This window comes from Aotus nancymaae, unplaced genomic scaffold (genome assembly GCF_030222135.1).
Source record: "Aotus nancymaae isolate 86718 unplaced genomic scaffold, 86718_ANA_hifiasm-v0.15.2.pri h1tg000089l, whole genome shotgun sequence".
Classification (NCBI taxonomy): Eukaryota; Metazoa; Chordata; class Mammalia; order Primates; family Aotidae; genus Aotus; species Aotus nancymaae.
Window position 1 is genome coordinate 14,230,468 of NW_026988504.1, and position 23,247 is coordinate 14,253,714.

The 23,247-nt window shown below is 45.7% G+C and overlaps 1 protein-coding gene across 1 annotated transcript in view; it reads left to right on the plus strand.

Moving 5' to 3' along the window:
* The first annotated feature begins 605 nt into the window (after window positions 1–605).
* The window catches only part of FAM20A (FAM20A golgi associated secretory pathway pseudokinase), a 61,104-nt gene continuing 38,462 nt past the window's right edge, over window positions 606–23,247 (plus strand). The window contains exon 1 of the mRNA XM_021670880.2: window positions 606–1,009. Within this exon, the coding sequence (XP_021526555.2) occupies window positions 606–1,009 (404 nt within the window). The remainder of the gene's footprint in view (window positions 1,010–23,247) is intronic.

Below are 23,247 nucleotides of genomic sequence, written 5' to 3' on the forward strand. Positions count from 1 at the left end.
CCGCTCCTGCTTCGCCAACTCCCCACTCCCGCCGCCCGTGCCAGCCGGCGAGCACTGGCGTCCCCGCCGCCCGCAGAAGGAGTCGCGGGAGCAGTCGCCGCCGCCGCCGCCGCCGCCGCCGCCGAGCGACAGCATCCTCGGGAGAGACTTCCCGGGCTCCGCAGCCGGCTGCCTCCGCCCGCCCTCCGCGCGGCTCTTCAAGGTTGCCCCCTGCCCCGTCACCCGTCCGCCCGCCGTGACAGCCGGTGCCCGAGCCCCGGGGCCCTTCACCTGCCGCGGGCGCCCGGGTGGGCGGGCGCAGGGGAGAAAAGGCGCAAGAAGCGGGCACCTGGGGAACCCCATTCCCTCGGTTCACTCGGCGCAGAGAAGCGACTGACACCGAGAGCCCCAGCGCTCCGTGCACCTGGTCCCCAAGTTCAGGAGCGACACCCCTCCACGGGGCACTAGCCCGCGCAGGAGCATTCCGGTTCCCTCGACCCCAGCCTGCCCACGGGACTCCAGGCGCCTCTTCTGCCCGCGCCCCGGGACCCGGGAGACGGCCCGCCCGCCCCCGGAGGCGTCCACCTCGGCCGGCACGCCCCGCCGCCCCGCGCCCCGGCTGGGCCATGCCCGGGCTGCGCCGGGGCCGCCTGCTGACCCTGCTGCTGCTGGGCGCGCTGCTCTCCGCCGACCTCTACTTCCACCTCTGGCCCCAAGTGCAGCGCCAGCTGCGGCCCCGGGAGCGCCCGCGGGGGTGCCCGTGCACCGGCCGCGCCTCCCTGCCCGCACCGGACTCGGCCGCAGCTGCCTCGGACCCCGGCACGATCGTGCACAACTTTTCCCGAGCCGGGACCCGGACTGAGCCGGCTGGCGGCAGCCGCAGCGACTCAGGCTCCAAGCTCCAGGCCCTCTTGACCCACCCGCTGTACAACGTCCCGGAGGAGCCGCCTCTCGTGGGACCCGAGGACTCACTCCTGGCCAGCCAGGAAGCGCTGCGGTATTACCGGAGGAAGGTGGCCCGCTGGAACAGGTGAGGACCCCGCCCGGGACGCGGGAGAGCCAGTGCTCTAGCCCGGGCCTCCCCGCCCCCGGGTCTCGAGTCCCCTGCCGCCCCCGGCCCAGGGCTACGGCGGCTCCACCCAAGGCTCCAGCCCTGGCGCTGGGCGGAGGGTGTGTTCCCCACCCGAACCCCACCAGCTGTTGCAGACCTCACAGTCCAGTCCCGGAGTCAGATAGTGAGAGGAAAAAGTTTCTGTGCGGCCGCGCCGCGAAGAAACCCTCTCAGCCCCTCCCCTTGAGCGCCTGGGTCGTCCTGGAGCCCCACTCCTGCTCCCTCGCCCACTCCCAATCCCCTCTCTCTGTCCTGATGTGGAGGAAGCCGCCGCTGGACTTGGGGGTTTCCAGAATGAGGCCCCAAAAAGGGCGACTCCAGAGCTAGTTGTAATTCAGCACTTAACTGGACTCTTTGGGTAAACCTGGCCGCTTCCCAGAAAGCATACTTCTCCCCAAAACCCAGTTATTTCCCTTTCCCTCTGCCCAGTGTCAGAGATCACAAGGGGGTCACCTGAGGCAGGAAGCAAATGGTCAGTTCTCTGCCGCAGCAACCCCATTGTTCACGTTTAAAACGCGGCTTGGGCCCCTGCAGCAAGTATTAGAACTTGAAGGCAGTTTTATCATCTTGTATTATTCTGGTGATTTGGACTGACTTGGATCTGCGGCTTGATGCTTCCACAGAGGAGATAAAAATCTGCCAGGGAATTTTTAAAACCCAAAGCAAAATACAGAGGAAAAAAATATGAAATATATTTAGGATAAAATTAAGAAGAATCTTTTTGGAAAATGATGGGGGTGTTGCGGAAGGCAGCATTGGTCATTAGTGAGATCCCGTGCTAATGGCAGAAAGCCTCCCTATGAGTTAAGGACTCTGCTTTGAAGTACAGAACTTGTCTAAATACCACTCACATGCAGAGTTCACTAGCGCACCACACCCGTCTCTTTACTTAATACAAGAGATTTCAAAGTAAGATGTCATCGGTGGTTTTATAGTCCCTCCGGAGGATGAACAGACCATAAATCTCTCTTGAAACTCAGAGCTGGGCCAGTTTAACTGTTTGCTCATTATTCTGTAATGCTGAGATTGGAGGGAGAAAAAAAAAAAAACCTTCAGAAAAATTTTGCAAAGAAGTTGAGTGATTGGCTGAATCACTGTGGTCAATTTCAGTAGCAAGTCTATGGCTCATGATTTTATGTTAGAAAGAAAGTGATTCTCAATTCCACTGTTAATTGTGTGCAGTAATAAAAGGCAGTTTGAGATTGCTTCTCGACACTCTCATTTTCAATATTATCTTTATTTCATCAATAACACGGAAGTCTCGATTAGTGAACCAGGAAATTTTGCCGTTAGAGAAAGCATCTACATGTCTACTGTGGATTTGAGAATGCGAGACTGTAGGCAAAGTCACTTGCTTTTGTAAATGTAATCAGCATTCATTTAGGCACATTTCTGTGACCTTAAACTTCCTCATGTTGCTTTGGACCCGAAGCAAAGTCCAGGGGAGTATTATGGCAGAAAAGCAAAAATCTTTCTCACCAAGCTGTTCTACAATCAGTTTTAAGTTTGATTTCCACACCATTATGTGTCAACAAAGACCAAAAAAAAAAAAACCTCACAAAAACACACATACTTACTGACCAGAAATGATCTTGGTCATTTAACAGAAGATCAAGGGGGGACTGGTGGCCTTGCTATATTCAGAGGTCACAGAGTGGTTTTGTGTGGTTGGTCAAATGTGTCACTTTCCCAAGCAGGGTCTATGGGCCATAACAGGAGGATCCGCTGTACTTATCAATGTTAAAACTGGACCTCAGAGGCTGAGATCCCTCTCCCTCCACCCAAACTGTATTGTAAACCTTAACATGAAGATGTTAATAAGGAGATGTGTTGTTACTTATATCAGGGTTAAAAATGAAACACAAGCCTGGGCAGGGTGGCTCATAGCTGTAATCCCATCACTTTGAGAGGCAGAGGGAGGATCACTTGATCCCAGGGGTTCAAGACAAGCTTGGGCAACATAACAAGATGCCGTGTTAAAAAAAAAAAAATAGTCTGGGCGCTGTGGCTCACGCCTGTAACCCCAGCACTTTGGGAGGCTGAGGCGGGTAGATCACGAGGTCAGGAGTTCGAGACCAACTTGGCCAACATGGTGAAGCCCTGTCGCTACTAAAATTACAACAGTTAGCCAGACATGGTGGCGCACACCTGTAGTCCCAGCTACTCAGGGGGCTGAGGCAGGAGAATCACTTGAACCCAGGAGGCGGAGGTTGTGGTGAGCCAAGATTGCATGACTGCACTCCAGGCTGGACAACAGATCAAGACTCTGTCTCAAAAAACAAAATTAAAATTAAAAAAAATAAATAAAATAAATAAATAGCAGATGGTGACACACAACTGTAGTCCTAGTTACTTGAAGGACTGAGACAGAAGGATTGCTTGAGCCTAGGAGGTTGAGGCTGCAGTGAGCCATGATTGCACCACCGCACTCCAGCTTAGGTGACAGAGTGAGACCTTGTCTCGGGGGGAAAAAAACACAGAAGATTCACTAGCTCAGAGTTCTATTGTGAGAGGGAGTCATTCCTTACCTTAAATGAGAGTGCTCCCTGCCGAATATGAGGATGTAGCAGTGCTGATGTAGACCCGGGTCTTGCTACAATGTGCAGGGCCGAGGACACCCCCAGATCCCAGCACCAGACAAATTATTAGAATGGACGCAGAGGAAGAAACAATGAAGGACCTTGCTAATTGTTTCCTCTTGCACAGACAAGCTCTTCTTGTTTGTAGCCTTGCCAATATTTAAAATCTAGTGATTTATAAACATATGTGGGCCAGGTGCAGTGGCTCACAACTGTAATCCCAGCACTTTGAGAGGCTGAGGCAGGCAGATCACCTGAGGTCAGAGATTCAAGATCAACTTGGTCAAAATGGTGAAATCCGATCTCTATTAAAAATATAAAAATTAGTTGGGCATGGTGGTGGGCACCTGTAATTCCAGCTATTCAGTAGCCTGAGGCAGAAGAATCGCTTGAACCCAGGAGGTGGAAGTTGCATGAGCAGAGGTCGTGCCACTGTACTCCAGCCTGGGCAACAGAGCAAGACTCCATCTCAAAAAAAAAAAAAAAAACGTGGATGCCACCATGCTGATAGCGAACATGAAGTGCTATCCAAAATAATTGTATCAGCAAACTGTACACCACACCAGGAGAGGTGCAGAGAATAAAATAAGCCAAATTCGTGTTCTTCACCACTTGCCCAGAAAAGACCATTAGTCTGAGTGACTTTTATTTTTGTAATTTTGACCATCATACTAATAAGAAATGGTATGAAGTCAGAAAGTATCTTTCTACAATTCAAGCTCATTACCAATAAGAGGTAGGTAATGGTGTGTCTCCCCACCTCTCCATTCACCCACAGTTTCCTTTTTGATTTCACACAATGGAAGATGACATTTGTACAGTTTTGAACGTCTTCAGTTTTCAATTAATATTTGTTCACTGGATATCAACATTTAGACATTTAGTTAAGTCACAAATGGGAAGACATGATTTTTAAGGTGGACTGTCTGTGTGCTATCTGGCCCTGAAGTTTTCTGCAAACCTCCTTCACTCACTGTTCTTCCCTCCCTTCCTTTCTTTTCCCCAAAAGAATGTAACTAAGTGTGGCACAATCCAAGTTAAAAATGTAATCAGGGAAAGTGTTTCTGTCAGGTGGTCAGCTGCTGATCACAGCCAGCGAGCCAACGCCAGGCTCCATCAAGCATGATGACACATTTGGCATCTGTCTTGAATAGTGACGAAGAAAGAGCACAGGGAAGAAGAAAAAGGAAGTCTTCACTATTTCAGGCCATAAACGAACAAGCCAGAATTGTGCTGCTCATAGTCCTTTGCTTTAATAAGTGATGACGCAGGGCAGGCAGGCCTACCTGGAGCACAGGTGATGGTTCACATTTTTTTCTCTCCTTTGCATTCTTACACCCCGAGCTTCCGATTTCTTCCCTGGCCCACAAGCTGCCCAAATCAGACAACAGCTGTCTTTTGACATGTCAGAATTGATCAGCTTGGCCAGTTTTGCTCACATATCATTGGCCTTTTGGCCACATATCTTTGGTCAGTTTCTCTGTAACCCTCTGATCTTGACAGGCAAGGTCAAACAGGGTCAGATCTCCCTAGTGTAGAAACTCCAGCAGCTACAACACAACCATGAGTTTTTGCTTTCTTTTCTTTCTTGACATCTTCCTCAGATGTCAGGAAGACTATATTGTCTTGCAATTACAGGTTCAGCATTTCTTAGAAAAGTGTTGGGGGGAGGGCGAGGGGGTTTCCCACGTCGAAAGTTCCTGTCTTCTTCCCCGCCCCCCACCCCCACCACCACCACCAGCCTCCTACCTATTGCTATCACTGAAAGAAAACTTAGTCCTGGGTCTCTCTTTGAAAATCACAGCAAAGAGACTGGGCAGCTTTTCAAAAATGACAGTTGGTCAAAGGGAGTAAATTGGCTGAAGTTTTTCTGGGGGATGCTTTGAGAAGATCCAGAAGCCAAGGCAGATAGAGGAGAAGGGGGAGAAGAAGTCAGGAGAAATGAAAAGGAATTCAGCTAGAAGTAAGAATTGCCTAATCTAGGAGCTTGGGGAAGGTAAGCTCCTCCCTGCCCCAGCCCCCCACGGCATCTGTGGAAGGAAAAATACAACATCTCCATTTTCACCCCCATCTTTTTATCTCTGCCCTGCCCTAGAACGCTCTGAACCTAGATTACTTGTGAGCAGGCAGTTCAACCTGTAGGCTGGATGAAAGTCCAGGTTCTTACTCATGGATGGTGGCCATTTGCTTCTCTACCAGAGTCAACAGGGCCTTGGCTCCTTGTCGGATTCTCCCGCCACAATCCTAGGCTAAGACAGGAAGTGGCCTCCTGTGATTTGGAAGTAGACGTCCACCATGGCCCGTGTGTGGCTAGCAGAGGGAGTGGGAAGCCTAACTTCCATTTCCCTTTTCTCCCAATTAGAGCCTTGCTGGACTAGTTTTGGAAAAGATATTATTTTAGTGGTTTCTGAATCCCTGAATCTGTAGCTAGAGGAAATCTCTCCACTCCTCTCAGAGTCAAAAGCTCCAAGCAGATGGTTTCTGAGATGGCCAGTCCAGAAGGCCATTGTCAGGTTTTTTTCTCCCTCATTCCAAAACCCGTCCTCACTGCTGTTGCCACAGCAAAAATCTAAATCAGGGAGAACATCGGCATCATTCATCCAAGAAAGACGGGCATTTCCTGCTTCATAATAGATCAAAATGAAGCCCTTCAGCTGAGAACCAGAGGCTGTTCCATTGTTCCCAACAACATTCTTCTTTCATCCCAACCAAGTTCTCATCAATTCTGAGAACCCAAGTTGCTAATTTTTTACATGCAAATCCTTCTACCTGAAAAATGCTTGCTAATTGCCAGGCACATTACATACACTTATTTTAGGTCTCATAACCTCTGTAGAAATAGGTGCATGTGGTAGATGGAATTCCAAGACAGCCTTCCAAGATTTCCAGCCCTGGCATACACACCTCTCCTAGTTGTTCAGCCCACTGCTTATATAGGTACAGCTGTAAAGAGATTTTACACATGTAATTAAAGCTCCATACCAGTTACCCTTGGGATATGGAGATTATCCTGTTAGCGTGATTTAATCCATGAACCATTTAAAGCAGAGAGTATTCTTGGGCTGATCAAAGGAGAGGAAGTGAGAGATTCAAAGAGGAATAAGGATTTGATGAGCCATTGCTGATTGAAGATGGAGGGGCCATGTAGCAAGGGATAGGAGCAACCTTTAGGCTAAGACTGACCCCAGCTGACAGCCAGCAAGAAAGCAGGGACTACAGTCTGACAGCCAGAAGGAAATGAATTCTGCCACCAAGAATGAGCGTGGAAGCAGATTTTTTCACCAGAACCTCCAGATGAGAAATCAACCTAGCCACCACCTTAAATTCAGCTTTCTAAGTCCCTGTGCAAAGGGTACAGCCACACCAAGCTGGACATCTGACCTAAAAAACTGTGAGCTAATTAATGCTTGTTGTTTTAAGATACTGGGTTTGTGGTACTCTGTTATACAGCAATAGAAAACAAATACAGTGCTGCTGTTTATTTCATTTTATAGAGGAAACTGGAAATGAGAAGGTTATATAACCTGCCCAAAATCAGGCAGCTGGAAAACCACGGGCGGCGTTTATACCCAAAGGGTCTGGCTTCAGAATCCATGCTCTTAACCACCAGCTTCACCACCCTATGTCCTCTGATGCCCAGACGTCCCAGCTTTTCCTCCTTTGGGAAGGCTTTTCTGACTACCATTCCCCACTGACTATATACATCCTCTCCATGTATACCATATTAATTTTCGATTGTCCACTATGTCCAGCTGTAACTTCATGGAAGCTGTCTGGTGCTTCATGTGAGAAGGAATGGTCACTTGCCCTTGACATGGGAAGCCCCCAGCTTGTTCTGGTCACTCTAATATAGCTATTTCAGAGCCAGAGTAAATATCTGTGGAACAAATAATTGGAAACAGATGACACCAGGATTTGGGGGCTGTTAGTCCATGGCCCATTATCGTCTTTGAAAACAGCCTTGAACAAAAACAATTCCAACTGTAAAATCATCCCACTTGTCTACTGCTCCCTGTAGAAGTCTAGAGCAAAACCACTCTGCTGAGACATTCTGAAATTTGGATGTGGAGTCCTCTTCTTATTGCAGTAGCCTAAATAAAATCAAAGTCAAAAAAAGCCATGAAGGAAAGTTGAGAAAGCATCATTTGCCAAGAAGAGGGAATTTCTTCAGCTTCCCGTGCTTTCTGAAGAAGAGCAGCCAAGAAGTCTTGCATTAAAGAAAAATGGGAAACACAGAGACCCTGACTTAGCCAAAGCAATCCCTGCTCTGCCCCTCGGCAGGTGCTGACCTGTATTTTCTGTAATTATTCATTAAGCTAGAGGCTGATGAGAGCCTGTGGATTCTGCTGAAGTAGGCTTGCATATGGCTAAAAGCCAAGTCAGGATAACATTCTAAACAGCTGCAGCTGTAGAACAGAAGTTACTAGACATCAGTTCTTACCTGTTATTATAGGCAGGCACACACATATGCGCTTAATGAAAACCACAGTACAGAAAAAAAGGCTTAGCTCTTTTTGTGCCCTGTCACTTGGCAGAACGTCCTGTAGTTGAAATGTGAAATCAGGACAGATCTGAGTTTGAGTGCTGTGGAGATGGCAGCATCCATGACATTCAATCCCTGCTGCCTAGCTTTGGAGACCAAGCGCTGGGGGCAGCCAGTAGGCTCGGGCTTGAGCAAGAGGCAAAGTCAGTTCCCAGGGAAAAGCCTGTTTTATTGAATTCACTAGCAATAAGCCAGATAATAAATTTAAGAAGCCCCAGGGAATACAGAATAGTAAAGGAGTACGGTTCCTAAGAAGCCAAGAGCCTGTAATAAAATTCAGCAAAATATGGAAAGTAAAAGAGAAATTTAAGAAGTGTTGGCACAGGGTACATGGACTGAGAAGCTGGATCATAAAAAACAAGGTGGCCTGGAAAGAGATGAGATTTTTAAAAGCTTGGGAGAGGTTGATGGGCTAGGAAAGACATCCACTGAAGAAAAACAGAGCTGCTCAGCCCTGGCAAGTTAAGCACAGCTCTCAGATTGCAAATATGCCTTCAATTGTCAACGCCTGGGTCAAGCTCTATAGGTTGTAGGTAAGTATTTTTGATGATACCAACCAAAATGGCAGATATATGGAGGGGCAGATGGTCTCTCCTGGCCAATTCAAGTTTCCTTACAGGGTCTCAGTTTCACCAGTTAAAATGGAATTTGTATAATTCTCATTGATTTTCCTCTGTGGCTGAATAGTCATAAATCCAATAGGGAAGGTATATCTATCTGCCTTCACAACTGACTCATGCGCTTTTTTTTTTACCCCATTCATAGTTAATTCATAGCTCAGAATTACGCACAACCAGTAGCTGCTTATTTTCACATTCCACACAGCCCTAAGCACTCAGAGATAGGAGAAAAGTTAGATTGACCAACCTCAATTCCAAGATCAAATCCAGCCCCTTATTACCAAAGTTTCATTGCAGGAGTTTTGTAATTGGGGGTCATTGGATCCCACTGAATTCAGGTGGTGAGGCCCGTTTTTCCCTTAAGTTTCATGCAAAATCTGCATCCTGTGCATATGTTCATTTTCCTAGTGTTGCAGAACTTTCTCCTTAGTTCAGCTAAAACCGGGCTCTTGTCACACAACCAAGAAAGATGAGGCTCGCGCACACATAGAAGGGTGAGGAAGCGGAATTTATTGGGCAAAAAGGAAAAAGGAAAGCTAACTCCCAGCAGAGTAAGAGAGAGTCCTACTAGCAAGTTTCCAGCCTCACAGATTGAATCCTAGGTCACCACACAGGAACGGGAGAGGCCAGGCTCCTCCCCACTGCAAATCAGATGACCTTCCCAGGCTCCACCCCATTCTCCCAGTGCGCAGGTGGGCATGATTCGGAAAGAATCAGTTGGGAAAAGGAGAGCTTCGTCTGGGACCAGCAGTCCTGTTTTTCAGCTTTCAGGCTGTTTTAGGCTTGAAGGTGGGATTTCGCCGGCGACCCTTGACTGTCTCCTGTCTCTATGATTAGCAAGTAAGTCATTTTTTAAGAATTCCCCACATTCATCAGGATTCTGCAGTTTCATGTGACAGAAACCCAATTCAAACTAGGAAATGTAGAGACTCGGTAACCAAACCTCAGTAAGGGCAGGAGGAACTGACTGCCTTCACCTCATTAAAGAGTCCTTGGACTCTGTGTCTTTGTCGCTACCCTCTCTTTCCATAGTTCATCAGCTTGTCTTCATCCCTTCCTGTGGCCCATGTCCCCAAAGCCTGGGGACTAGGGAGAAAAGGTTTCTCCGATTTCCAAAAAGAAAGATTGTGGGCAAAGATGCTCATTGGCCAGGTCTGGGAATACAGCCTGGCTTCAGAGGGCTACGATTGGCCCAGATGGAGGCCAAGGCCCACCCTCCAACCAATCACTGATGCCAGGGAGGCAGCATCATTGGAAACACGTGTCTCAGGGTCAGGAAGAGCAGTTCCCCAAAACCAAGCTGGAAATGCAGACTGCTAGGGTGGTGGAGGGACTTTAGTGACTAAGATGATACCAGAAAGTTTCTCAACTTATGCCAGCTACAGTCACTGACTGTATGGCTGTATGACTGTATGACTTATGGCTGCTGCTCTAAGGTTTTAATAAAACTTTTTAAAAGCAAATTCAATCATAAATTCACATGTGCAGACTTTTTATACCAGCTATTAAAATCCTCCCAAGGAAATAGGAGTCTTTATTTGGGCATTCTCTTAAAGCAACTTTAGTCTTTTGGTGGGAGCATAAAAAAGAAATTGGCAGGGACCCAGCTCCTTCACAGGTTCATGTCTCTTTCTCCTGAAAAAAGATATCTCAACTGAGAGTGAAGATACCTGTGTGTGAGTCCTAAGAAAAGTGCTTTCTTTCCCAAGCCTCAGTTCCTGCTTTTGAAAGGAAGGGGGGAGTCTGTGGCCCCTGAGGCCTCCTTGCAACTCTGTTTTCCAAGCTTTGCACATCTTCAACCAGGATCTCTTCTTCGAAGTCTACCCTAATGAAATATCAGACAATTTTCCAAGTGTGTTTCATGAACTTCTGGGAGGTGCTTCACAGTTTCTGCAAATGATTGATCAAATTTTCACTTTGAAAAAATATACTTTAAGATAATTTTTATATAATTTAAGAAAATCTACACCCAATTGTGTTATGCATTATTATAATCCTGACTCCAGTAACTGCTGACAGATGGCTTCTCCTGTCATCTTTGTTTAATTGAGGAGTATCCTGAGATTGCAAAGTGAGCTGTTAAAAGCTGTTTCCTGCTGCCACTACTAACAATTTTCAATACTCTGCTACCAAAATTATATATAGAAATTGATTGGTGCTAAAATAAGATTATGCCTGTCTCCCTTACATCCAATTTTGAATGCTTGAGTTAATAATCCTATTATCCCTCTTGTTCTCATTGATTAATTTTTTAAATGATTTTATATATTTGACCATATAAGTTAGATTTATAGCAATAACTTACAAATTGTATCTATTTTATACATTGGGGGTTCTTTATAAGATTTCTTTTGAAAAGAATCTTCCACTTTTAGAAATTTTTTTTAAGCCACTGATTTGGAATATTTGAAAATAGAGTAAACTTCCTTCCTGTTTCCAAAATTGATGTGCCCAAACCCAAGCCTCCTGCCCCCCTTCCCCCCAACCCCAAGCTATTATCACTAGTAAGAGCATAGTATTGGTCTCTGATAACTCCTTTCCATGGCTTCGCCAATGCTTCAACCCCTTATGCCTAAGAGAATATATTTTAGGCTCTGTGTACTGTTAGCTTTTGCTGTATGACAAACCATTCCAAAACTTAGTGACTTAAAACAAGAACCACTTTTTTAACCCCTGATTCTGCAGGTCAGCACTTTGGGCTAGGTTCAGCAGAATGGTTCTTCTGTTGGACTTACTCAGGCATCTGTAGTCAGCTACTACATTGGTTCTGCTGATCTTGGCTGTACTGCCTTCCACGTCTGGGTTCTGGGCTGGAATGGTGATCTTGGTTCCACATGGCCCTGGCCTCTCATTCTCCAGGAGGCTAATCCAGACTTGTTCATATGGTGACAACAGGGTTCCACAAGAGCATAGGAGCCTCCACAGGCTTTTGAAGTGCAGGCCAGAACCTGTTAAATGTCATTTCTGCCATACTCGGTTGGCCAACATAGATCAAGGCCATCTGGAGAGATTCAGGAATCCTGGCCATTGAAGAGAAGGTGGTCTACACAATTTAGTTCTTTTCTACTGAGCAAAAGCTCAAGGGAAATCCCTTCTGCTGGTGAGTTGTCCAGCAGTGGGCAGACAGCTGACAGTGGTAAGACCCCTTCCCATATGTTGAAGTGAAAGAAATTGAATACAACTCTTCAAAAACCTAATGAGGCTGGTATAGACTGAATTGTGTCCCTTCAAATTCATATGTTGAGTTCTTGTAAATAATTTGTAATCTTTTAGATAAAAGATTATCTAGTAGATTATACCTATATCTATATCCAAGAGTTAATCTTTTAGATACATCACAAAATAATTTTGATATATCACAATATAAAATAGTTGAGAAAAGTGGGTCAAAGGAAAAAGAAGGATACACAAGACCAGTGGGGCCAAGAGTGAGGAATTTCTCAGAACACTTGCCATGAAAACATTCCCACCAGAGTCAGCTCTGCTTGGTGGGGAGCCACCAATCATGCCTATCAGGTTAAAGACAGCCAGTGACCCAGGAAGAGCACAGTAATTCCTGGTAGTGACTAGGCAGGGAAATACCTTCCTTGTCCTTCTCAACTCACTTCCTTCAAGAGAGGACACCGTGTGGTGTCAGGGCTAGTGTCTTTCATCACATCCATAGGGGACTTACCCAGCGATGGCTCTTAGTGAGTCTCTCCACTAGCACTGTGCCCCACAGCAAATTCCAAAATCATGTCCCAGGCACTACCCCACCCATTTGCAGTCATGGTGATGATCAAGCCTGCTGGCTTAATTTATCTCAGGAGAGAATTTAAGTTGCTGAAGCTCCAGAGGAAAGGGCAGCAGACACATTCTTTGGGCAGTCCTCCATGAACCTGGATGTCTTTTTTTTTTTTTTTAAGCAGGGCTTTTCATTGACTTTGAGTGGCAGTGCATTTAGGATAAAACTTTCAGAAGCACCTTGGGTGCAGTTTTTCAGGATTGTCTTTCAGTACAGAGAAATAGACTTGCCAATGAACTGAACTTGGAGGTAGGAACAAATGGCTTTTTATGAGGTCGTGGAGTCAAACAGGATAGGCAAGTGAACTCAAAGTCACTGACCTCTGTCTACAGGGAAGCCACAGGTCCAAGGGCCAGCCTAGATTCCCCTCAGACAATACCTTTGACTCTGCTGTGACAAGTGAGCCAGTGGGTAATCAGTACCTCAAACCCACATGCCATGGAATGTGGCTGCAAAATTTTTGGCTGGAAAAATATTCCAAGAGACTGTAACCAAACACCCACTCAGGTATTAAAAAACATCAATAAAGCAACCACTGAATGCCTAAATTAATCAGTGTAACTTACCAGTGGCCTCTCTGGGTTTAACTCATTGCAAAATGTACACCCCAGGTAACTCAATGAGATGACATTCTGTTCTGTTATTAGCTATAAACTCATTAAAAGGCGGGGGAAGTCAGCCAAATATGATGAGCTAGAATTTATAGCAATTGGGCTGCAGCAGTTCTTTTTAGCAGTTGCAGAGAGACAGTGGTCTGTTAAGGCTGCTTGCAATTTGTGATATTAAAGGCATTTTATTTGCATATAGGAAAATGCTTCTTCCTCATTCTTCTGGCAGGAGATGCTATGCCCAACTCATCCAGAAGTATTGTTTACTCATTCAGGTAAACAAGAATTAATAAGTTGATGAACCAGAATGGTCAGGCCCTACTGAAGATGTGAAGATATCAGCTGGCTTCTTCTTGTCCTTTGGGTCCACTTTCAAAATGATCCACTAAGAGAGAGCTTTCCTGTCCTGCTGACCCACAGGGGTCCCAGATGTTGTCTTAACCGAGCCCTGTTTTATTTTCGGCTGGGCTTTTAACACCCCCTAATGCCTTTTTGTGTATTGGTTTGCTTAGTGTATAGCCTCATTAGATCTTAAACTTTTTTTTGTCGCAGGGGGGCAGGGGTTGTTTTGTGTTTTGTTTTGTTTTGTTTTGTTGAGATGGAGGCTCATTCCAGGCTGGAATGCAGTGGCATGATCTTGGCTTACTGCAACCTCCACCTCCTGGGTTCAAGTGATTCTCCTGCCTCAGCTTTCCAAGTAACTGAGATTACGGGTGTGCACCACCATGCCCAGCTAATTTTGGTATTTTTAGTAGAGATGGGGTTTCACCATGTTGGTCACGCTGGTCTCAGACTCCTGGCCTCAAGTGATCCACCCACCTCGGCCTCTTACAGTGCTGAGATTACAGGCGTGAGTCACCACACCCAGCCAGATCTTAAACTCTTCAAGGGTTGAATTGGGTTGAGTGGTAGCTCTATTTGCATTCCCTAGGATGGCCCTTGGGTTAGGCTAGTGATGTCTCCCCAAATGATATTCATGTCCTAATCCCCAGAACCTGTGACTATCATCTTATATGGTTAAAAAAACAGGTCTTTACAGATTTAATTAAGACTCTTGAGATGAGGAGATCAACCTGACTTATCCAGTGACCCATAAGTTCCATGACAAGTGTCCTTATATGAGGAAGGCAGAAGGAGATTACACACAGACAGAAGAGGAGGAGGCAATGTGACCACAAAGACAGAGAGTAGAGTGAGGTGGTCACAGGCTGAGGAACACCAGTAGCCACCAGAAGACAGAAGCAGCAAACAGAGCTTTCTGCTAGAGTCCCCAGAAGGAGCACTGTCCTGTTGATACCTTGATTTCAAACTCTCGGACTCCAGAACTGAGAGAATACTTTCTTTTGTTATTTAAGTCACTAAGTTTGGTGTGCGGTCATTTGTTAAGGCGGCAACAGAAAACTAATAGAAGGATGGAGGCTTCTTTGTGTCTTCATCATTGTAACCCCAGTATCTAAAATGCTATTTGTATATAGTAGGCACTCAATAAATGTTTGGTAAATGAATGGATAAGAGAGCGTTGGCAGTCAGGCAGCTCTGGGTTTAAATCCCGGCTCTTCCACATAAGCGCTATGTAGGGCCAAGGCTCATTTCATCCCAGCCTCAGTTTCCTGGTTTATCAAGTGGGATGTAGTATGTACCTCAAGAGGTGGCTGGGAGGATGGAGTCAGATCAGGTACAGAATGCACTGAGCAGGGTGCCTGGTTCCCTACAGCACTGATCATAAAACAACTACTAGTTGATTATGCTTTAATACTCTTTACAGGTTATTTGATACTCATCAATATGCAGCCTTATCCATTTATGTTTGATGTTTGGGTCGATGATGATGGAGAAATGGCTTTTGTGGCCTCCTGTTGCCAGGGAAAGGCACCAGTGCTTCCAGCCCAGCCATCACCCTCAGTTGACTTAGCTACATCTCCTGCCTCTAGAGAGAGAAAACACATATACTGATCTCTCCTCTGTCACTTTGCCATCAATTACCTAATGCTTGCAAATGGGGAGAAAACACAGAATGCAATCAATCTACTTATTTTGGAAACTAGCCCCCCTTCCCCTCATACACACATACACCCTTCTTGGTGCAAACTGCTGAGCTCATGTTTCTCAATGACTTTCCTTGAAATGACAGGAATTCTGCTGATTCTAGGAACAACTCCTTTTCTTTTACTAAAGCATTTATTAAACTAGTTAAACAGGCTAATCTCTGCTCTCTGAAGACTTTCCCTTCAAACTATGCCTCTGGTGAATTGGTGACACTTTGATGGCAAGTTTCACTTGTGCAGCACTTACTCTGTGTTAACCACAGTGCTGACCACATTACACACCGCACATTTAACCCCTGCAACAACCCCATAAGTAGGTAATGTCCTTATCCTCATTTTCAGATGAAGAAAGTGGCTTAGATAGGCTAGGTTACTCAAGAAACTGGATTTCAGAGACAGCTTTTCAACTCCAGAGCTGAAACTCAACACTGTAACTTTATTTCATGTCTGAGCCCGGGTCCTGGAAACAAATTTGAGATGAGATTTGTGTCCAGGAGGCTTCATGGGCAGTGCTGTCACAGTACACCCCTTCGCATCAGGGCCCAGAGATGATCGAGGCAGAATTACTCCCAATTTCCTGCTACAGAAGTGTAGGTTGCTTTGTGTTTCTGGAGGGCAAGTTGGCGACAAGTATCAGATGTTTTAAAAATTATCCGACTCGACCATCCTTATGCACCATATTTCTTATGTGTATACCAAAATTTTCTGGCTTTCCCAATCAGGGGAAAAATATTATTGGTGGAGTATCTTCCCCATCTTCGGATTTCATACTTGAGTCTCATCACAATGCTGCTTCGTCCTAGCAGTGCCAGCTTGGAGGTGTCATTTGTGCTGCCTATATCTGGTTCCCATATCTTTACAGTGGAGGTAATAATAATAATACCGACCTTATAAGGAGTTTCTATGGGAGTTAAATGAGTTAAAATGGCAAAGTGCTTAAAACTGCCTGGCCCCGTGTGAGTGCCACGTAAGGGGTAGGTAGCTGTTTTCCTCATTCACTCTGTAGGCCCATTTTGGGACACTGGTTCTTCTTGAGTCTGACTTTTGCTCACCAGGGCGGAAGTCCATGTGGTTTCCACCCTTGGACAATTCATGATATGCCCCTTCTCATTCAAGTCCCATCCAATTCGGGGCCACTCCAGCTCAGAAGCCCCATGGCCCTTTCTGGGCAGGTTTGACTCAAGTGCTGAGCCAGGGCTGTGGTTCTATGAGGTCAGGATGGGGTTACGGACCCAGTTAACTGGAGTAGAAACAAGGGGTTCATTGCAACATAGCATAAAACCAGCTCCCAGAAGAGGAAGCAATTGTATTTTAACGAGAAGGGAATGAGTTTGTGTCAGGAAACCAGCCCATTTTGCAAAAATCTCAGTAAAGTGTTGGTACAGTCATTGCTTTCTCAACAGCAAACAGTTAATCAGGTTCTGTGTCTCCCCCCACCCACCACCACCACGATCTTTAAGAAGGCTCCAAGAAATTCAAATTAAATTCTTGACAAAGCATTCGTTCTCTGTAGCCACTGTGGAGGAGCAGAAAAAGCTCAGGTCACAACCCTGGCTTTTCGTCCTCCTTTCCACGTACTATGTTGTTACTCCCACTTTGTGAACCTTAATTTCTTTAAGAGCTTGAGGGGAGGAGAATAAGATAATACATGGAAAGAACCAAACATGCATTTATAACAAGCTTTATGCAAATGCAGATTATTAATAGTATTAAATCAAAGACACATCCTATGTTAGATAAGTACCAAGAGGCTGTGGCAGAGACATTTACTACTCACCAAAATCCACGTGTTCTCCCGTGTGTCCTCAGCCGCTGGCAGTTAGGTGGGGTCAAGCCACTTGTCCTAGCCAATGGGATGTCAGTTGACATGACCTGTGTTGCTTCCTGCCAAAGCACTGAAGAGCCAGCACTTAATCTTCCAGTTCCTCTCTTTTCTTGCCCGGATGACTGTGAAAGCCGTTTGTCAGGATCTTGGTGTGTTCATCAAGCTGGGCCCCTGAGTCATTCTGTGGAGCAGAATCCCAACTGACCTTCATGAGACAAATGGCATGAGTGAGAAATAAGCTTCTGTTATGTTAAGCCACTAAGATTTCAGGTTTAAGTTGTTACTCTAGCAGAACCTACCCTACTGTAACACAATAGGTAAATGAGTACAGACGGATTTTGCTCTAGAAACTCAAAAGTGAAATTAAAATTGGTTTATTTTTCAAAAGTCCAGTCACCTTGGACTCTAGGCCCTCTTTTCTGTTTGGTTGGCTAGAAATTTAGTCTGAGTCATCACTGGAGCTCCTTGCCCCAAGCCCCTCGTGTTGGGTCAATATCCTTAGGACCTTTGGTAGCCCAACATGTGAGGAAGACCCATAGTCCAGGTTCCATCACCTGGTCTCCTGCAGGTGGGCGGCACTGTTAGTTCTGCATCAAGTTCAAGCACAGGATTATTGGCTGAGGCTGGGTTTCTGGTGCCTAAAATGAGTCTTTCTGTGCACACACCTAGCCATTGCCCAGCACATTGGGTCACCTCCAAGAAACAGGCCAGACACAGGACCCCAGCCAACTTTCTTTTGCTAATCTCGGAGTCTCTTCATGTCTCCCCAGAATTCTGTGCTTCTTTATGCACTTCCACATTCCCTGTTAAATCCCCCTGCCTAGCAGATGCCTTCACTGAGCCTAGATGTTTTTAAAAAACCCAGGGAAGGAGTGGGAGAGGCCTGGCTACCTGTCTAAACTTCCGCGTGGTCCTGGATCCTAAATGCCCTCTGAGGCAAGGAACACAGAAGCCCAGCTATCTTCTGAGAACAGGGGTGGGTAAAATTCCAGAAGAACAAAAAACACATTAATATCTCAATAAATTATCCTACCACATGGGTGACTGATCAGGCTGAGGAAGAAAAGAGGCCAACATTTGCAGCCATTCTCTCAGTTTGCAAATCAAGTGGAAAAATAATACCACGCAAATTAGCACCAGCTCACAGGCCAAGGACTTGAAAGAATTTAATCTGAGTGAGCCACAAGGAAATTTGCTTATGAACCATGAAAGTATGTGCCCCAACCCAACCCCCTATTGTACCCACCTATGTGCAGATTTCCCAACATTCAAATTTTTCTCTTTCAAATACCCATGCCTGTATGATAGGCAGTAAGGCAGAATTCAGACACTTTTGAAAATAAATATATTCTGGTAAATCTTTGATTATTAGAGGACCCAGTGGGTGGATTTTTACAGCTCCTGTTTTTTCTTTTTCTTTTCTTTCTTTTTTTTTTTTTGAGACAGAATGTTGCTCTGTTGCCCAGGCTGGAGTGCGGTGGTACGATCTCGGCTCACTGCAAACTCCACCCCACCGGGTTCAAGTGATTCTCCTGCCTCAGCCTCCTGAGTAGCTGGGATTACAGGTGTGCACTACCACGCCCTGCTAATTTTTGTATTTTTAGTAGAGAAGGGGTTTCACCATACTGGCCAGGCTGATTTCGAACTCTGGACCTCGTGATCTGCCCACCTCAGCCTTCCAAAGTGCTGGGATTACTAGCTCCTGCTTTTTCTTGATCCACTCAGAGGATTGCCTTTACATCACATTTCTGCTTTTTGCATTCAGGAAAATAGTAGAGGAAAGAGAGGACACATATCTGTCTAATGTCACTTGCTGAGAGAGAGAGAGTGTGTGTGTGTGTGTGTGTGTGTGTGGTGTGAAACGCGTATTTCTTTATTTTAGGATTACACAGTTGGAAGATTGAAAAGAACCACATTTAAATGAATCAATATTGCATCTTTTGTAACTAACACGTGTGTTAGTGTTTTATCAATACACTCGTTAGGTTGGTAGAAGTCTGATGACTAAATGCTTGCCGACTCAAATGGGTTTTCTTTTTTTAAACAATTAAGTAACATTTTTAAATTTTTTGCTGTGCAGAAGCTATAGAAAGAGTGGAGGAGGCTCTGAGGAACGCTTTTATGCTGTCTATGGAAAATATTAAGTTACATAGAATCCAAAATCCATCATAGCAATTTTCAGGTCATCATCAGAGGATTAAGTGCTTTATTTGCTCATTATTCTATGGCTCTAGTCCAGGATTTCTAACCTCAGCATTACTGACATTTGGGGCCAGATAATTTCCTCTTGTGCAAGACTGTCCTTTGCATTGGAAAATGTTTACAACAGCCCTCAGCACTCTCCCCACCAACTATGACAACTAAATATGTCTCCAACATTGCCAGATGTTCCCTGAGGGGTAAAATGACCCCCAGTGGTGAACCACTGGTCTATAGCAGGGAGGCAACAGTTCCGCATAAAGGAAGATTCTGCAGCTGTGAGGCCCCTGTGCTGTGAATCATCACATCACAATTAGGTTGAGGAGCTCCGCAGTCCAGCATTAATATTTCATGTTTCCCAAAATGTGTCATGTTCCATACAGAATAGAGGGGAATTTGTGTGTGCTATGTAAGGAAATGGTTTCAGAGATGCCCTCTGAGCAGGAGGCTTCATGGCAGGACTTCTGCAAGCTTTGACTGTCTTTCTGTACATGGTCACTCCCTCAGAGTGGTTATAGTTTGCAGCTCTTTCCAGGTTTATTTGTGTGGAGCTAGATGTTTTAGATATTAGCTCTATAGCCAAAACAAGAATCTGGGAAGCGTGGCCTGGCTAGAAGGTATTTGCTAATTCCCTGACTTGTCTCTGGGGACATCTTAGACAAGGGATCATTCTTTCATTCTTCTCCAGGGTGTCTGAAAGTTGTGGTGAGGGTAGAGAAGCAGATTTTTCACTGAAGCCAGAGTCCTAGCTCCTGGAATGTCCCTCCTGGCCTGCCCTAGGCAGCTAACTCAGTCTGGGGTCATTTTGACTCAGATCTGTTAGGCTATCCAAAATCCACAGGGCTGAGCAAAATCAACAGGGCAAGTCTAGCCACTTTGATAAGACCATGTAAAACAATCATATTTTGATTCCTAATTTTATCTCAGATTTCCTCATCAAGTCACAAGTCTTGATTTCTTCATCAGGTTAAGCAAGTTGCTTTGTCCCTAGGTCCCCAACTACATGTAACTGACATTTTCTGTGATACCCTCCACCAAGTGTCTGAAAAATGTCTACACTGAGGATCTCCCTGCCCAGACTGAGCACCCTCACAGCATTTATGGACCTCAGGTCTCTCTCCCTGGGGAAGAGACCTGGACAGTTGGAAGGGAGACTTAGGCTCAGAGCTGCAACATGAGGAGCATGCCAAATGGATTATGATATGGTCAACATATAGGGTCATGATGAAGAGCTTGGCCTAGGAAGCCAGTTGGCCAGGTCCAAATCACTGCACTGTGCCTGCCACTCACCAGGCAGGTGACCTTGAGCTAGCTCAAGTCAGTTTCCTGACTTATGTCAGTTTCCTCATCTGTAAAATGGGCTATCAATGGACCTGTCTTATGAGATTGTCGTAAAGAGTCATGAACTAGAGCATGTGAATCTTCATAAAAGGTGCTAGCATAGAGCCAGGGCTCTAGAAATGTTGATAATTATTACACCTGAGGGTGTCAGGGGTTGGGCGGTGAAAGCAAAGAGTGCTTGAGGCAGGTATGGGGGCAAGGTCTGGAAAGTCAGAGAGGAAGGGCACAGCAGCACAAATTTGGAGCAGGCTGAGCATGGGGCTTTTGTTCCATTGGCTGGCCAGACCCATTTAAAGAGCTCAGCGTGCAGCCAAGTTTCAGAATTCGGGATGAGATGAAGAAGCAAGAACCTCTCTCCAGCCTAACACCATCCACTTCCCAGGGTTAGCTCCTGGGCAAGGGAAAGGCCATTCCTAGGGGGCACCTTTTAGACTTGGTTCCCAGAAACAGCAGTGCCTAAACACCATGCCCTGCCTGGTGGTTTTCATTGGTTCCATCAGCTGTAACTGCCAATGGCTGGTGTATGTATTTATTATATATATAAAGTAAAGACAGGGTCTCTCTGTGTTGGCCAGGTTGGTCTTGAACTCTTGGCCTCAAGTAATCCTTCTCCCTTGGCCCCTCAAAGTGCTTGATTACAGGCATGAGCCACCATACCTGGCCTGCTTGTATATATGTAAAAGCCACCAAAACACATTACCAGAAACTGAGTGGCCTAAAACAACATAAACGTATTCTCTTACATTTCTGGAGGTCAGAAGTCCAAGCTCAAGATATATGCAAAGCTGTGTTCCCTCTTGAGGCTCTAGGGGAGAATCCATTTCTTATCTCGTTCAGCTTCTAGTGACTCCAGGAATTTCTTTTTGGAGAAATTGATACATAATAATTGTACCTATTGACTTGTGGCCACCTCGTGCCAGCCTCTGCCTCTGTGCTCACATGGCCTCCCCCTCTTCTCTGTCTTTGTTTTATAAGGGTTCTCGTAATTACACGTAGGGCCCGTGCAGATAACCCAGGATCATCTCCCCATCTCAAGATTCTTACTTTAATCATATCTGCCAGCCCATTTGGACATATAAGGTATGTACAAGTCCCAGAGATTAAGACACAAGTATCTCTTTGGGGGCACCATTATTCAGCCTACCCCAGGAATCATCATAGGGAATGCCAAATAGAGCTCTTGACTTCACCTTGCTAAGCAGAACTCAGGTAACTGGGAAATAAAACAGGAGTTGCAAATAATTCTTCACAGTGCTCCTTCCCCTTTGTGAAGTATAAAGTTACTAATATAGAGTCCCAGAAGTCATAGTAACAATAGCTCACAGGATGCTATGGTTTGAATGGTTGTCTTCTCCAAAATTCATGTTAAAACTTCATCTCCAGTGTGACAATATTGAGCAGTGGGGTCCTTAAGATGTGATTGGGTTATAAGAGCTCTACTATCATGAATGGATTAACCTATTTATGGATCCATGCACTAATAGGTTAATGGGTTATCATGGGAGGGTCTTGTGGTATTATAAGAAGAGGAAAGGAAATCTGAGCTAGCACACTCAGCCCCCTCGCCGTGTGATGCCCTGTGCCACCTCAGAACTCTGCAGAGGGTCACTTAAGCCTAAGAGTTTGAGACCAGCCATGGTGGCACACACCTGTGGTCCCAGCTACTTGGAAGGCCGAGGTGGGAGGATCACTTGGGCCTGGGAGGCTGAGGCTGCAATGAGCCATGATAGCACCACTGCACTCCAGCCTGGGTGACAGAGTGAGACCCTTTCTCAAGAAAAAGAACTCTAAGAGAGTTCCCACCAAGAAAACTCTCATCAGATGTGCTGCTTAACCTTGGACTTCCCAGCCTCTAAAACTGTAGGAAATAAATGTGGCCAGTGCAGTGGCTCACACCTATAATTCTAGCACTTTGGGAGGCTGAGGCAGATGGATCACCTGAAGTCAGGAGTTCGAGACCAGCCTGGCCAACATAGCAAAAACCTGTCTCTACTAAAAACACAAAAAAATTAGCTGGACGTGGTGGTGTGCACCTGTAATCCCAGCTATTTAAGAGGCTGAGGCAGGAGAATCGCTTGAACCTGGGAGGCAGATGTTACAGTGAGCCAAGATTGCACCACTGCACTCAAGCCTGGGTGAAAAGAATAAAACTCCACCAGGAAGGAAGGGAGGGAGAGAGGAAGGGAGAGAGGGAGGGAGGAAGGTTATTTATTATAAATTACCCAGTTTCAAGTATTTTGTTATAAGCAACAAAAAACAGAGTAAGCATAAACTTTAATTCATTAATCCTCACTAAAATTCTATAAGGTAGGTACATTTATTATCCTGACTTTTCACATGAGGTTAGGCACAGAGAGTTTAGATAACTTGCCCTAGGTCATGCAGCTGTAAATGGCAGAGCCAGGACTCAGGATGAGGGATCTGCCTGTCCCATCCTTTCCCCTTTCTAGATTCATAAACCCACTACTGATAGTGACTCTGATTTACAGGTACACCAGCATTGCCACCTATCACCTGCTCCTTAAAATCAAGCTTTGATTCATGAGTTGGCTGAAGCAGATATTCTTTCAGGGCTGGAAGGACAGCCTCCAAAGGGTGGGTGCATTTCTGTTT